The 13,126-nt window shown below is 44.6% G+C and overlaps 1 protein-coding gene across 1 annotated transcript in view; it reads left to right on the top strand.

Moving 5' to 3' along the window:
• The window catches only part of LOC143770110 (heparan-alpha-glucosaminide N-acetyltransferase-like), a 1,433,242-nt gene extending 1,422,704 nt beyond the window's left edge, over positions 1-10,538 (top strand). Inside the window, exons 17-18 of the mRNA XM_077259379.1 lie at positions 5,191-5,303; positions 10,138-10,538. Of these exons, the coding sequence (XP_077115494.1) occupies positions 5,191-5,303; positions 10,138-10,319 (295 nt within the window). The 3' untranslated portion in view covers positions 10,320-10,538. The remainder of the gene's footprint in view (positions 1-5,190; positions 5,304-10,137) is intronic.
• The last annotated feature ends 2,588 nt before the right edge of the window (positions 10,539-13,126 follow it).

The raw sequence follows: 13,126 nt of genomic DNA, 5'->3' as shown, positions 1-13,126 counted from the left end.
CATAGACTTGATCCCGGGTAGTAAATACCCTAAGGGTCGTTTATTTAATCTGTCTGTGCCTGAACACGCGGCTATGCGAGAATATATAAAGGAGTCCTTGGAAAAGGGACATATTCGTCCTTCGTCATCTCCCTTAGGAGCCGGTTTTTTCTTTGTGTCTAAGAAAGACGGCTCTTTGAGGCCGTGTATTGATTATCGACTTTTGAATAAAATCACGGTTAAATATCAATATCCGTTACCACTGCTTACTGATTTGTTTGCTCGTATAAAGGGGGCCAAGTGGTTCTCTAAGATTGATCTCCGTGGGGCGTATAATTTGGTGCGAATCAAGCAGGGGGATGAGTGGAAAACCGCATTTAATACGCCCGAGGGCCATTTTGAGTATTTGGTGATGCCTTTTGGTCTTTCAAATGCCCCTTCAGTCTTCCAGTCCTTTATGCATGACATTTTCCGCGATTATTTGGATAAATTTATGATTGTGTATCTGGATGATATTCTGATTTTTTCGGATGACTGGGACTCTCATGTCCAGCAGGTCAGGAGGGTTTTTCAGGTTTTGCGGTCTAATTCCTTGTGTGTGAAGGGTTCTAAGTGTGTTTTTGGGGTTCAAAAGATTTCCTTCTTGGGATACATTTTTTCCCCCTCTTCCATCGAGATGGATCCTGTCAAGGTTCAGGCTATTGGTGATTGGACGCAACCCTCTTCTCTTAAGAGTCTTCAGAAATTTTTGGGCTTTGCTAACTTTTATCGTCGATTTATTGCTGGTTTTTCTGATGTTGTAAAACCATTGACTGATTTGACTAAGAAGGGTGCTGATGTTGCTGATTGGTCCCCTGATGCTGTGGAGGCCTTTCGGGAGCTCAAGCGCCGCTTTTCTTCCGCCCCAGTGTTGCGTCAGCCTGATGTTGCTCTTCCTTTTCAGGTTGAGGTCGACGCTTCTGAAATCGGAGCTGGGGCGGTGTTGTCGCAGAGAAGTTCCGACTGCTCCGTGATGAGACCTTGTGCCTTTTTTTCCCGTAAATTTTCGCCCGCCGAGCGGAATTATGATATTGGGAATCGGGAGCTTTTGGCCATGAAGTGGGCTTTTGAGGAGTGGCGTCACTGGCTTGAGGGGGCCAGACATCAGGTGGTGGTATTGACTGACCACAAAAATTTAATTTACCTTGAGTCTGCCAGGCGCCTGAATCCTAGACAGGCGCGCTGGTCGTTGTTTTTCTCTCGGTTTAATTTTGTGGTGTCTTACCTACCGGGTTCTAAGAATGTTAAGGCGGATGCCCTTTCTAGGAGTTTTGAGCCTGACTCCCCTGGTAATTCTGAGCCCACAGGTATCCTTAAAGATGGAGTGATATTGTCTGCCGTTTCTCCAGACCTGCGGCGGGCCTTGCAGGAGTTTCAGGCGGATAGACCTGATCGTTGCCCACCTGGTAGACTGTTTGTTCCTGATGATTGGACCAGTAGAGTCATCTCTGAGGTTCATTCTTCTGCGTTGGCAGGTCATCCTGGAATCTTTGGTACCAGGGATTTGGTGGCAAGGTCCTTCTGGTGGCCTTCCCTGTCACGAGATGTGCGAGGCTTTGTGCAGTCTTGTGACGTTTGTGCTCGGGCCAAGCCTTGTTGTTCTCGGGCTAGTGGATTGTTGTTACCCTTGCCTATCCCGAAGAGGCCTTGGACGCACATCTCGATGGATTTTATTTCGGATCTGCCTGTTTCTCAGAAGATGTCTGTCATCTGGGTGGTGTGTGACCGTTTCTCTAAGATGGTCCATCTGGTTCCCTTGCCTAAGTTGCCTTCTTCTTCCGAGTTGGTTCCTCTGTTTTTTCAAAATGTTGTTCGTTTGCATGGTATTCCGGAGAATATCGTTTCTGACAGAGGGACCCAATTCGTGTCTAGATTTTGGCGGGCATTCTGTGCTAGGATGGGCATAGATTTGTCTTTTTCGTCTGCTTTCCATCCTCAGACTAATGGCCAGACCGAGCGGACTAATCAGACCTTGGAGACATATTTGAGGTGTTTTGCGTCTGCGGATCAGGATGATTGGGTTGCTTTTTTGCCTTTGGCGGAGTTCGCCCTCAATAATCGGGCCAGCTCTGCCACCTTGGTGTCCCCGTTTTTCTGTAATTCGGGGTTTCATCCTCGATTTTCCTCCGGTCAAGTGGAATCTTCGGATTGTCCTGGAGTGGATGCTGTGGTGGAGAGGTTGCATCAGATTTGGGGGCAGGTGGTGGACAATTTGAAGTTGTCCCAGGAGAAGACTCAGCTTTTTGCCAACCGCCGTCGTTGTGTTGGTCCTCGGCTTTGTGTTGGGGACTTGGTGTGGTTGTCTTCTCGTTTTGTCCCTATGAGGGTTTCTTCTCCTAAGTTTAAGCCTCGGTTCATCGGCCCGTACAAGATATTGGAGATTCTTAACCCTGTGTCCTTCCGTTTGGACCTCCCTGCATCCTTTTCGATTCATAATGTTTTTCATCGGTCATTGTTGCGCAGGTATGAGGTACCGGCTGTGCCTTCCGTTGAGCCTCCTGCTCCGGTGTTGGTTGAGGGTGAGTTGGAGTACGTTGTGGAAAAGATCTTGGACTCTCGTGTTTCCAGACGGAAACTCCAGTATCTGGTCAAATGGAAGGGATACGGTCAGGAGGATAATTCTTGGGTCACTGCCTCTGATGTTCATGCCTCCGATCTTGTCCGTGCCTTTCATAGGGCTCATCCTGATCGCCCTGGTGGTTCTGGTGAGGGTTCGGTGCCCCCTCCTTGAGGGGGGGGTACTGTTGTGAAATTGGATTCTGGGCTCCCCCGGTGGCCACTTGTGGAATTGTACTTGTGTGCATCATCCCCTCTGTTCACCTGCTCCTATCAGGATGTGGGAGTCGCTATATAACCTTGCTCCTCTGTCAGTTTCATGCCGGTCAACAATGTAATCAGAAGCCTTCTGTGCATGTTCCTGCTACTAGACAACTCCTAGCTAAGTTGGACTTTTGTCCTTGTGTGTTTTTGCATTTTGTTCCTGTTCACAGCTGCTGTTTCGTTACTGTGTCTGGAAAGCTCTTGTGAGCGGAAATTGCCACTCTGGTGTTATGAGTTAATGCTAGAGTCTTAAAGTAATTTCTGGATGGTGTTTTGATAGGGTTTTCTGCTGACCATGAAAGTGCCCTTTCTGTCTTCATGCTATCTAGTAAGCGGACCTCGATTTTGCTAAACCTATTTTCATACTTCGTTTGTCATTTCATCTAAAATCACCGCCAATATATGTGGGGGCCTCTGTCTGCCTTTTGGGAAAATTTCTCTAGAGGTGAGCCAGGACTGTCTTTTCCTCTGCTAGGATTAGGTAGTTCTCCGGCTGGCGCTGGGCATCTAGGGATAAAAAACGTAGGCATGCTACCCGGCCACTTCTAGTTGTGCGGCAGGTTTAGTTCATGGTCAGTATAGTTTCCATCTTCCAAGAGCTAGTTCTCATATATGCTGGGCTATGTTCTCTCGCCATTGAGAATCATGACAGCTGGCCTATAGCCACTAGAATTCTGGCTCCACCGGAGAGTTGTTTGTGTGCTATGCTGACTGTATGACCACTGTATGCTACCTGCTCTGTTAGTGAGCTGTGATCCTCTGTGAGGTTAACAGGGCACAGCGTTATCTTAATCCCGGTGACTCTGTGAAGCAACAGAGTTCGCTCCTATACACACCTGGTGACGGAACCCGTGTCTGTTCACGCGTTGTACCACCATATAGTGCCGCCATTTACTAGCAGCAGGTTCCACTCCTGCACAGTGGACCCCATGCTGCAACAGCGTGATTGCCACAGTGTTTCAGGGAATACTTAATTTGGAGAGCCAGCCAGAGACAATAGGAGAGCTATGACTAGTCTGGAACTGCCTGGCCACCTTTTCCCTGCTCAGCTTCAGATAATTGACAGGTCTCTCCTATGTTTGAACATAGAAAGAGCCCTGTCAATCACCTGCAGAGCATAAGAAGCTAGCTGGGAATGTTGCCAGACTAGTTACATTTCTCCATATAGTCCATTGTCTACGCAGTATGAATCTAGTGACAGGCTCCCTTTAAACCAAACGTTATTATTATTATTATTATTATTATTATTATTATTATTATGAGGTACGGCCATTACCTTCCAGGGTTGATATACAGCATTCTATAATGTGCAGGCACCGGGAAAGGTCAAAAAGCCCTGGTACCTGCGCACTGCAGTGCTTTGCTCTGCCCTCAACAGGACAGAGAAGTACACCCATGCAGGAGCGCAATGCCGTGGAGCCTATGTGGATGATGCAGGGACATGTCATTCACACAAAGCAAGCAGGAGGACGGCGATCGGAAAAGGATGGAAAGCATTAGACCAAGAAGAGCGACAACCCTTATGAAGGACCGCTCCACAGGTGAGTATAATAAAAGTTATTTTGCTTCTTTTACAGGTCTGGTTGGGTGCAGATATACAGCATTATAGAATGCTGTATAAACCCTAAAAGGTGATGGCAGTATCTCATATCAGCCAAACCTGGTGACAGATTCCCTTTAACTGTAATTTTAACTTATAGACTGAATCATCCAAGCCCATCCAAGTATTAAAAATACCCAGAAAAATGAGGACAGTCTGATTTGAAACTTGTAGTCAATCACTTACTATAACTTTTATGTAGATTCACAAATTACATATTTTACCCTTCCGGCGAGATGTCCTTTTTATGCAATAAGAACAATAAGATTACGATGCAATTGAAATGGGCATGCGTTGGTTCTTCTTAAGCTGGAGAATCACTACTATAAGTGGTCTGATGTTGTTTGCAGGTCTGTAAAGAATAGGGGGTAACAGATGTAAAGATGTAAAACGATAACAAAGACTATCATGATATCTAGAAGAACTGTTGCGTTGGAGTCAATGTCTTGTTAACAGAAACTCGACCTCTTGCCCTCTTGATAATTATTTGCATTAGCAGAGGGCATACAGAAGCCAGATAGATTAGTGGCTGTTTTCCAAGAATTGGATGATAAATGGTTTGATACGACATTGTGAATAATAAGAAATGGCTTCACAGAAGACAGAACATGTCATACACTGCCGCATTTCTTTAGATACCACATTACTACATCTTGTCATTTGAGCATGGTTTCAATTTTGGTAACAATAAGACGGTGTTTAGGACAAATTGATCTTTGGATACATGGCTTTATCTTTCTGCACATTTCCAGGTCTCTGTCCTTCATCACAACACTTAGCTGCTTCTCCTTCCTTCTGCTGGGGCTGATGTTTTACGTGATTGATGTGCGACACTGGTGGGGAGGACAACCATTCATCTATCCAGGTATAATATCTTATCACGCACTTACTATTTCATTAGGTCACTGTAGTAAAATCAATGCTTGAGCCACAGAACTCACATTCTAATTCCAAGTGTTTGCATTTCCTTCCCGACCACATTGATCACATGTAGTAACTGCATAAACAGACAGGAAGGCAGAAGAGGTTTCTTGGCCTGTGAAGTTCAATCTTTTCCGGGCACAGTGACACTGACACATTAACAATAGAGGCCTATGGTTTCTGGAGTCCATTCTTCCCACCACATGGTGCCATAGGGTGCTGACATCATGGCCTCAGATGAAGATTCAAATGGCAGGGTTACATAATAAATAGAGGCAATATCTCCTAATCTTGCAGTTTCTCTTAAAGAACAATATCAGGCCAGATTTGGCTGACACCCACACATGGCATATATATGTTTTTCTTTTCTCCCTCTCAAAGAAAATTCACACTGGTTGACATATAGCAGAGGTTATAGCTCTATTTACACAGAGATACTATCAATACCAATCTGAAATTACTAGGTCTGTAGGAAATACAAGCAAAATCTGGTATAAAACCCAACTTCTGTACTAAAATGCAAGTAACCCAGTGCAATCATCAGTCCAATAAAGGCCATCCTTGTAGAAACATTTAGGAAATAACATATGCACCATCATTATTTCCTGTTCTTTAGCTTTCACGAGCATGTGCCTATCCCTTTCAGTAAAAAAATTCCAGAAGTTAAGGTACCTTCACACTGAACAACTTAACAACGATAACAATAACGATCCGTGACGTTGCAGCGTCCTGGATAGCGATATCGTTGTGTTTGACACGCAGCAGCGATCAGGATCCTGCGGTGACATCGTTGGTCGGAGCTAGAAGTCCAGAACTTTATTTCATCGCTGGATCACCCGCTGACATCGCTGAGTCGGCGTATGTGACGCTGATTCAGCGATGTCTTCACTGGTAACCAGGGTAAACATCGGGTTACTAAGAGCAGGGCTGCGCTTAGTAACCCGATGGTTACCCTGGTTACCAGTGTAAATGTAAAAAAAAACAAACACTACATACTCACATTCCGGTGTCTGTCGCATCCCCCGGCGTCCGCTTCCCTGCACTGTGTCAGCGCCGGCCGGCCGTAAAGCAGAGCACAGCGGTGACATCACCGCTCTGCTTTACGGCCGGCGCTTACACAGTGCAGGGAAGAGGACGCCGGGGAAAGCGACAGACACCGGAATGTAAGTATGTAGTGTTTGGTTTTTTTTACATTTACACTGGTAACCAGGGTAAACATCGGGTTACTAAGCGTGGCCCTGCGCTTAGTAACCCGATGTTTACCCTGGTTACCCGGGGACTTCGGCATCGTTGGTCGCTGGAGAGCTGTCTGTGTGACAGCTCTCCAGCGACCACACAACGACGAAACAGCGACGCTGCAGCGATCGGCATCGTTGTCTATATCGCTGCAGCGTCGCTTAATGTGACGGTACCTTTAGTCTTTGTAACATACAGCACCCATCACAATCAAACACGCTACTTTACTGTGAAGCTTTGCCAACCAAGAATTCTTTACCGTGGAAGACACATTTCAGATTTGGTAATTCCAAGTTCACATACAGTACTGACCAAAAGTTTGGACACACCTTCTCATTTAAAGATTTTTCTGTATTTTCATGACTATGAAAATTGTACATTCACACTGAAGGCATCAAAACTATGAATTAACACATGTGGCATTATATACTTAACAAAAAAGTGTGAAACAACTGAAATTATGTCTTATATTCTAGGTTCTTCAAAGTAGCCACCTTTTGCTTTGATGACTGCTTTGCACACTCTTGGCATTCTCTTGATGAGCTTCAAGAGGTAGTCACCGGGAATGGTCTTCACTTCACAGGTGTGCCCTGTCAGGTTTAATAAGTGGGATTTCTTGCCTTATAAATGGGGTTGGAACCATAAGTTGTGTTGTGCAGAAGTCTGGTGGATACACAGCTGATAGTCCTACTGAATAGACTATTAGAATTTGTATTATGGCAAGAAAACAGCAGCTAAGTAAAGAAAAACGAGTGGCCATTATTACTTTAAGATATGAAGGTCAGTCAGTCTGAAAAATTGGGAAAACTTTGAAAGTGTCCCCAAGTGCAGTGGCAAAAACCATCAAGCGCTACAAAGAAACTGGCTCACATGAGGACCGCCCCAGGAAAGGAAGACCAAGAGTCACCTCTGCTTCTGAGGATAAGTTTATCTGAGTCACCAGCCTCAGAAATCGCAGGTTAACAGCAGCTCAGATTAGAGACCAGGTCAATGCCACACAGAGTTCTAGCAGCAGACACATCTCTACAACAACTGTTAAGAGGAGACTTTGTACAGCAGGCCTTCATGGTAAAATAGCTGCTAGGAAACCACTGCTAAGGACAGGCAACAAGCAGAAGAGACTTATTTGGGCTAAAGAACACAAGGAATGAATATTAGACCAGTGGAAATCTGTGCTTTGGTCTGATGAGTCCAAATTTGAGATCTTTGGTTCCAACCACTGTGTCTTTGTGCGGCGCAGAAAAGGTGAACGGATGGACTCTACATGCCTGGTTCCCACCGTGAAGCATGGAGGAGGAGGTGTGATGGTGTGGGACTGCTTTGCCGGTGACACTGTTGGGGATTTATTCAAAATTGGAGGCATACTGAACCAGCAAGTTAGGACTGCTCTGATACGGGTATACTTGGACATTTGGTAGAGTGGCTTAGTATACATTTTTTGCAAAAAACGTATCAACCAAATACCCTGTTATTTCCATCTTTTTACTAGCACTTGCTGTTCACTGTGATTTTTTTTTGCAACAGAGTGTCTTTGGTTTTACTGTGCTTTTTTGTGTTTCCAAGTCTCTTGGTGGTGTGAACATGTCTCTACAGGCTTGTTCACTGTGCGCACGGCTTATGTGTTCCTGTTTTACATACTGAACCAACATGGCTACCACAGCATCTTGCAGCGGCATGCTATTCCATTTGGTTTGTGTTTAGTTGGACCATCATTTATTTTTTAACAGGACAATGACCCCAAACACACCTCCAGACTGTGTAAGGGCTATTTGACCAAGAAGGAGAGTGATGGGGTGCTACGCCAGATGACCTTGCCTCCACAGTCACCAGACCTGAACCCAACTGAGATGGTTTGGGGTGAGCTGGACCGCAGAGTGAAGGCAAAAGGGCCAACAAGTGCTAAGCATCTCTGGGAACTCCTTCAAGATTGTTGGAAGACCATTCCCGGTGATTACCTCTTGAAGCTCATCAAAAGAATGCCAAGAGTGTGCAAAGCAGTCATGAAAGCAAAAGGTGGCTACTTTGAAGAACCTAGAATATAAGACATAATTTCAGTTGTTTCACACTTTTTTGTTAAAGGGAACCTATCACCCCGTTTTTTTCAGTATGAGATAAAAATACTGTTAAATAGGGCCTGAGCTGTGCATTACAATAGTGTAGTTTGTGGACCCCGATTCCCCACCTATGCTGCCGAAATACGTTACCAAAGTAGTCATTTTCGCCTGTCAATCAGGCTGGTCAGGTCGGATGGGCGTGGCTTCTTCCCCCAGATATTGCGTAGTTTTCCGTTGGTGGCGTAGTGGTGTGCGCATGTCCAAGGTCCCCAATCCTGCACGGGGGGGTGAAAATAGCAGCGATGTCCGTTATTCCATTGGTGGTCGGTGGGCGCGGCCATCTTCCTTTGGCCGCGCGTGCGCAGAAGCGGCGCTCTGCTGGCCGCGGCTTCAGGAAAATGGCCGCGGGATGCCGCGCGTGCGCAGATGGAGATCGCGGCGGCCATTTTCCTGAAGCCGCGGCCAGCAGAGCGCCGCTTCTGCGCACGCGCGGCCAAAGGAAGATGGCCGCGCCCACCGACCACCAATGGAATAACGGACATCGCTGCTATTTTCACCCCCCCGTGCAGGATTGGGGACGTTGGACATGCGCACACCACTACGCCACCAACGGAAAACTACGCAATATCTGGGGGAAGAAGCCACGCCCATCCGACCTGACCAGCCTGATTGACAGGAGAAAATGACTACTTTGGTAACGTATTTCGGCAGCATAGGTGGGGAATCGGGGTCCACAAACTACACTATTGTAATGCACAGCTCAGGCCCTATTTAACAGTATTTTTATCTCATACCGAAAAAAACGGGGTGATAGGTTCCCTTTAAGTATATAATTCCACATGTGTTAATTCATAGTTTTGATGCCTTCAGTGTGAATGTACAATTTTCATAGTCATGAAAATACAGAAAAATCTTTAAATGAGAATGTGTGTCCAAACTTTTGGTCTGTACTGTATGTACTGATCAACTAGATGGAACTATTCTGTGTTAATCTAAACCATGTTTTGGGGGCTCAGAATCTTGCTGATATTGAAGTCGGTGCTCCATTTCACTGGTGGTCCTGAGAGATTTACTAGAAATGTAGAATCTGAATAAATAAAGCCGTAAAAATTGAAAAAAAAAAAACTTGGCAGAAATAGCAGATTTAGATTTTTTTGACAAACCATTATTTTACAATTAAGTTCAAGCAAAAAAACAGAAAGTGGAATCGTGGATTATTCAACAGTTGGCTCACCTTTCGATGTGTACGAAAAAAAAAGCTGATTACTGCCGACCATTTACCACTCTCCACATCACAATTTTTAGAATGTCCGCAAACTGACAGTTTGTTTTTGCATATTCATGACCGATATGACTGATCAGCCACATTCTGGTGGGTGGGTATATTATCGTCTTTAGATGTGTGAAAGATAAGGTAGGAATTGATGCTGTGTATTGGCTACATGACAACCAGAATGTATTTTATTTGTTCTTTTATACTCTATTCAGGAATGAATTCAATCTTTGTCTATGTCGGACACTCACTTCTGGGCTCATATTTTCCATTTAACTGGGAGGTGAAGAACTGGACATCTCATTATGAGTTTCTTGCTCAAGATCTTCTGGGTACCACCATCTGGGTCTTAGTGTCCTATATTCTATACAGGAAGAAATTCTTCTTAAGGATTTGAAGACAGGTGCCCAGTTTGACACTGCTAATTGTATGTCCACTGGACCTTAATCAATATCAGATGTAAATTGTATGTAACTGTATACAAGTGTAATATCTTAGTGATGATTATACACTTCCCTCACATTTGCAGAGGTTGTGTGTGGTCTGTATGGACATCTGGCCAATACTTGTATATATTCTCTTCTCTCATATAATACAATAACACCTGATAATAATCTTATGACGTGCGTCTTCCATTTCTTGGGGTTTTATAACAAACTTATGCACGTATGGATGCCAACAATAATGAGTGCAGAAAAAGCACAAACATTAAAGCCATATGTGGCCAAAGACTCTCTACCCTGTCAATTGGCATTAATGCACCTGTACAATGGCTGACATAGGGACTATGAGTAACATACAGGCACCATGCTTAGCATTCATAGTGCTCTATACTTTAAGCCACATCTGAATTTAAATGGTGTCATAACAATTCACACACATATTTTAGCACAAGACACATAACCTAAAATGAAGGGCTGAAGTACAAGGATAAAACATGCCCAGCAATAGACTGGATACATATCTGCCCTCTGGGCATAATAATTAAAGAGAGGGTATCTCAACCACAGACTGCGTCTTAGATCATGCCAATTACTACACAAAATCAGTACATGATTTATGGGCATTTAGTACGTGCAGATTCTGTGCACTTCCCTCCTTCATTACCTCAAGCAAGATACAGGGTGTCATTAATTTCTGCCTACAGTGACTGATCAGCAGACACAGAGATTTTTTATAACAAACTTATTTCAAAAATACTCTGGAGCAATCAAGCCTCAATCTCCTCTACAGCTATTTTCGTAAAAAAAAAAAAACTTGGGTAAAATCAAAGGAGTTGGTTAAGTGGCGTATGCTTGATCCCTGCCAATGCCAAGCATACCTGCATGGGTACACGCAAGAATGGCAAGCCTGCAGGCACAAAAAGCCCTCCTCTCTCCTGCACAATATTTTTTATTGGAAACCCAAAGCTTTAACATCTGCTTTGATTAGGTACGTAAATCAATTGTTACTATTACTCTATTGCAATGGTGGACAATTAACGTTCTCAAGGGGCCACATGAGATACTTTGACTGTTTTGAAGGTCTGATATTACTTATATTATTTTTATCAGTTAAATGGAATCTGACAGCTGATATATGCTGCTCAATTCAGGAGAAACCTGTATCAGGCAGAGTCATGTACATTTGACTCTGAAACTCTGCAGTGAATCAGAGAGAAACATTCTAAAAGACACCAGGGATCGAGCCGTACAGGTGACTAGTCAGACAGGCGGGTCCCCGGCAACTTCTCCCATCCCGATGCCAGTGACTGACAAGTCTCTACTTACACACAGGGAGAGACCTGTCACTCAAGGGGAGCAGCCTAGTAGACAATGCTGCTCCGGATGTTTGGTATTGGCTGCAGTGCTGATGTCATGTCAGAGCTAGACCTACAGAAGGTGAGTAAAGCAGTATTTTAAAATAAACTGTGCATGGGGAATGGGATTTTCTGAAAAGAGACAACCCTTTTAGCATCAGAATGAAAACTGCATTGTGAGCTTCGTTATGGTTTCAGTGGCCGAGCAGCTGCATGAAAGCCATAGATCACAATGCTAAGCATCGGATGGAGCAGTGTAAAGCATGCCGCCACCTTGAGCAATGTAAATGTGCTCTAGGAACTCAGTGAGTTATGTATCTAAATCTGGTCATCTGATGGGCAAGTCTGAGTTTGGTCCACTTAGGTTAATTCCAGTTAAGGGAAATTGTATGCTTCCAAATAAGGGGGAACAGTTTTGGGAAGATCCTTTTCTATTACAGCATGACTGTGCCTAGTGCACAAAACAAGGTCAATAAAGATATGGTTTTGTGAATCTGGATGATAAAACATGACTGCCCTACACCAAGCCCTGACCTTAACCTATCAAACGCCTTTAGGATCAATTAGAATAAAGATTGCGAATCAAAATCAACCAACATCAGTATCGGATTTACATCTTCTGGATGAGTGAAGAAAACTTCCCACAGACACACTTTAAAATCTTGTAGATATCCTTCCCAGAAGAGTGGAAGCCGTTATATTGTAGCTGTAAAGGGGAGAACGGACTCCATATTAATGTCTAGGGATTGTGAGGCAGTGACCGGGGTCATATGCAAGGGTCGCTATGAGTCCCCCAGGATGCGCATACAAGCATATTGAGGCCGTTTGAGTGCATTGCAGTCACAGGCATAGCTGTGGTTGCAATGCAGAATAAAAGTGAGTGTTGGCTTGGGCAAGCTATTTGTTGAAGGCGGATTTAGAAAAACCTGTCAAGGGCTTTTATTTTTGAAACGGACTACAGTAAGGTTGTGGGGCAGTCCGTTTCCTCCCCGGGCCAGGTTTTCTATGTGGCCTACCGCCACAGGTTCCCTTGTAAAAAACCCATGTAGCAGAGGGTTGGGTGTGTCAGTGTGGAATTTGCAGGGAGCAGAGCAATCAGCTCTGCAAAGGCTCAGCCTGTGTGATGGAACACAGAGCCAAGCAGAGCGAACTCCTGGCACCCCGCAGCATGATACGGTGGTGCAGTCTCCCTCGACAACCGGACGCATTTATGGACTGTCTTTTTTTCCGGCTGTGATTCAGAGGATACCGTGTGCTGTACGCTGTGTGAGTTTGGACATTAAACACGTTTTGTTTTGAATTTTGCTGGGTCACTACCTCAGCACTGCACAATGTGGACACCACTGCACTACAGGATGTAGAATGGGATTTTAGAAAAGATACTGTAGGTGTAATGTGTAGGTACT

This window comes from Ranitomeya variabilis, chromosome 4 (assembly GCF_051348905.1).
Source record: "Ranitomeya variabilis isolate aRanVar5 chromosome 4, aRanVar5.hap1, whole genome shotgun sequence".
Lineage (NCBI taxonomy): Eukaryota > Metazoa > Chordata > Amphibia > Anura > Dendrobatidae > Ranitomeya > Ranitomeya variabilis.
This window is presented reverse-complemented; position numbering and strand designations above follow the sequence as displayed.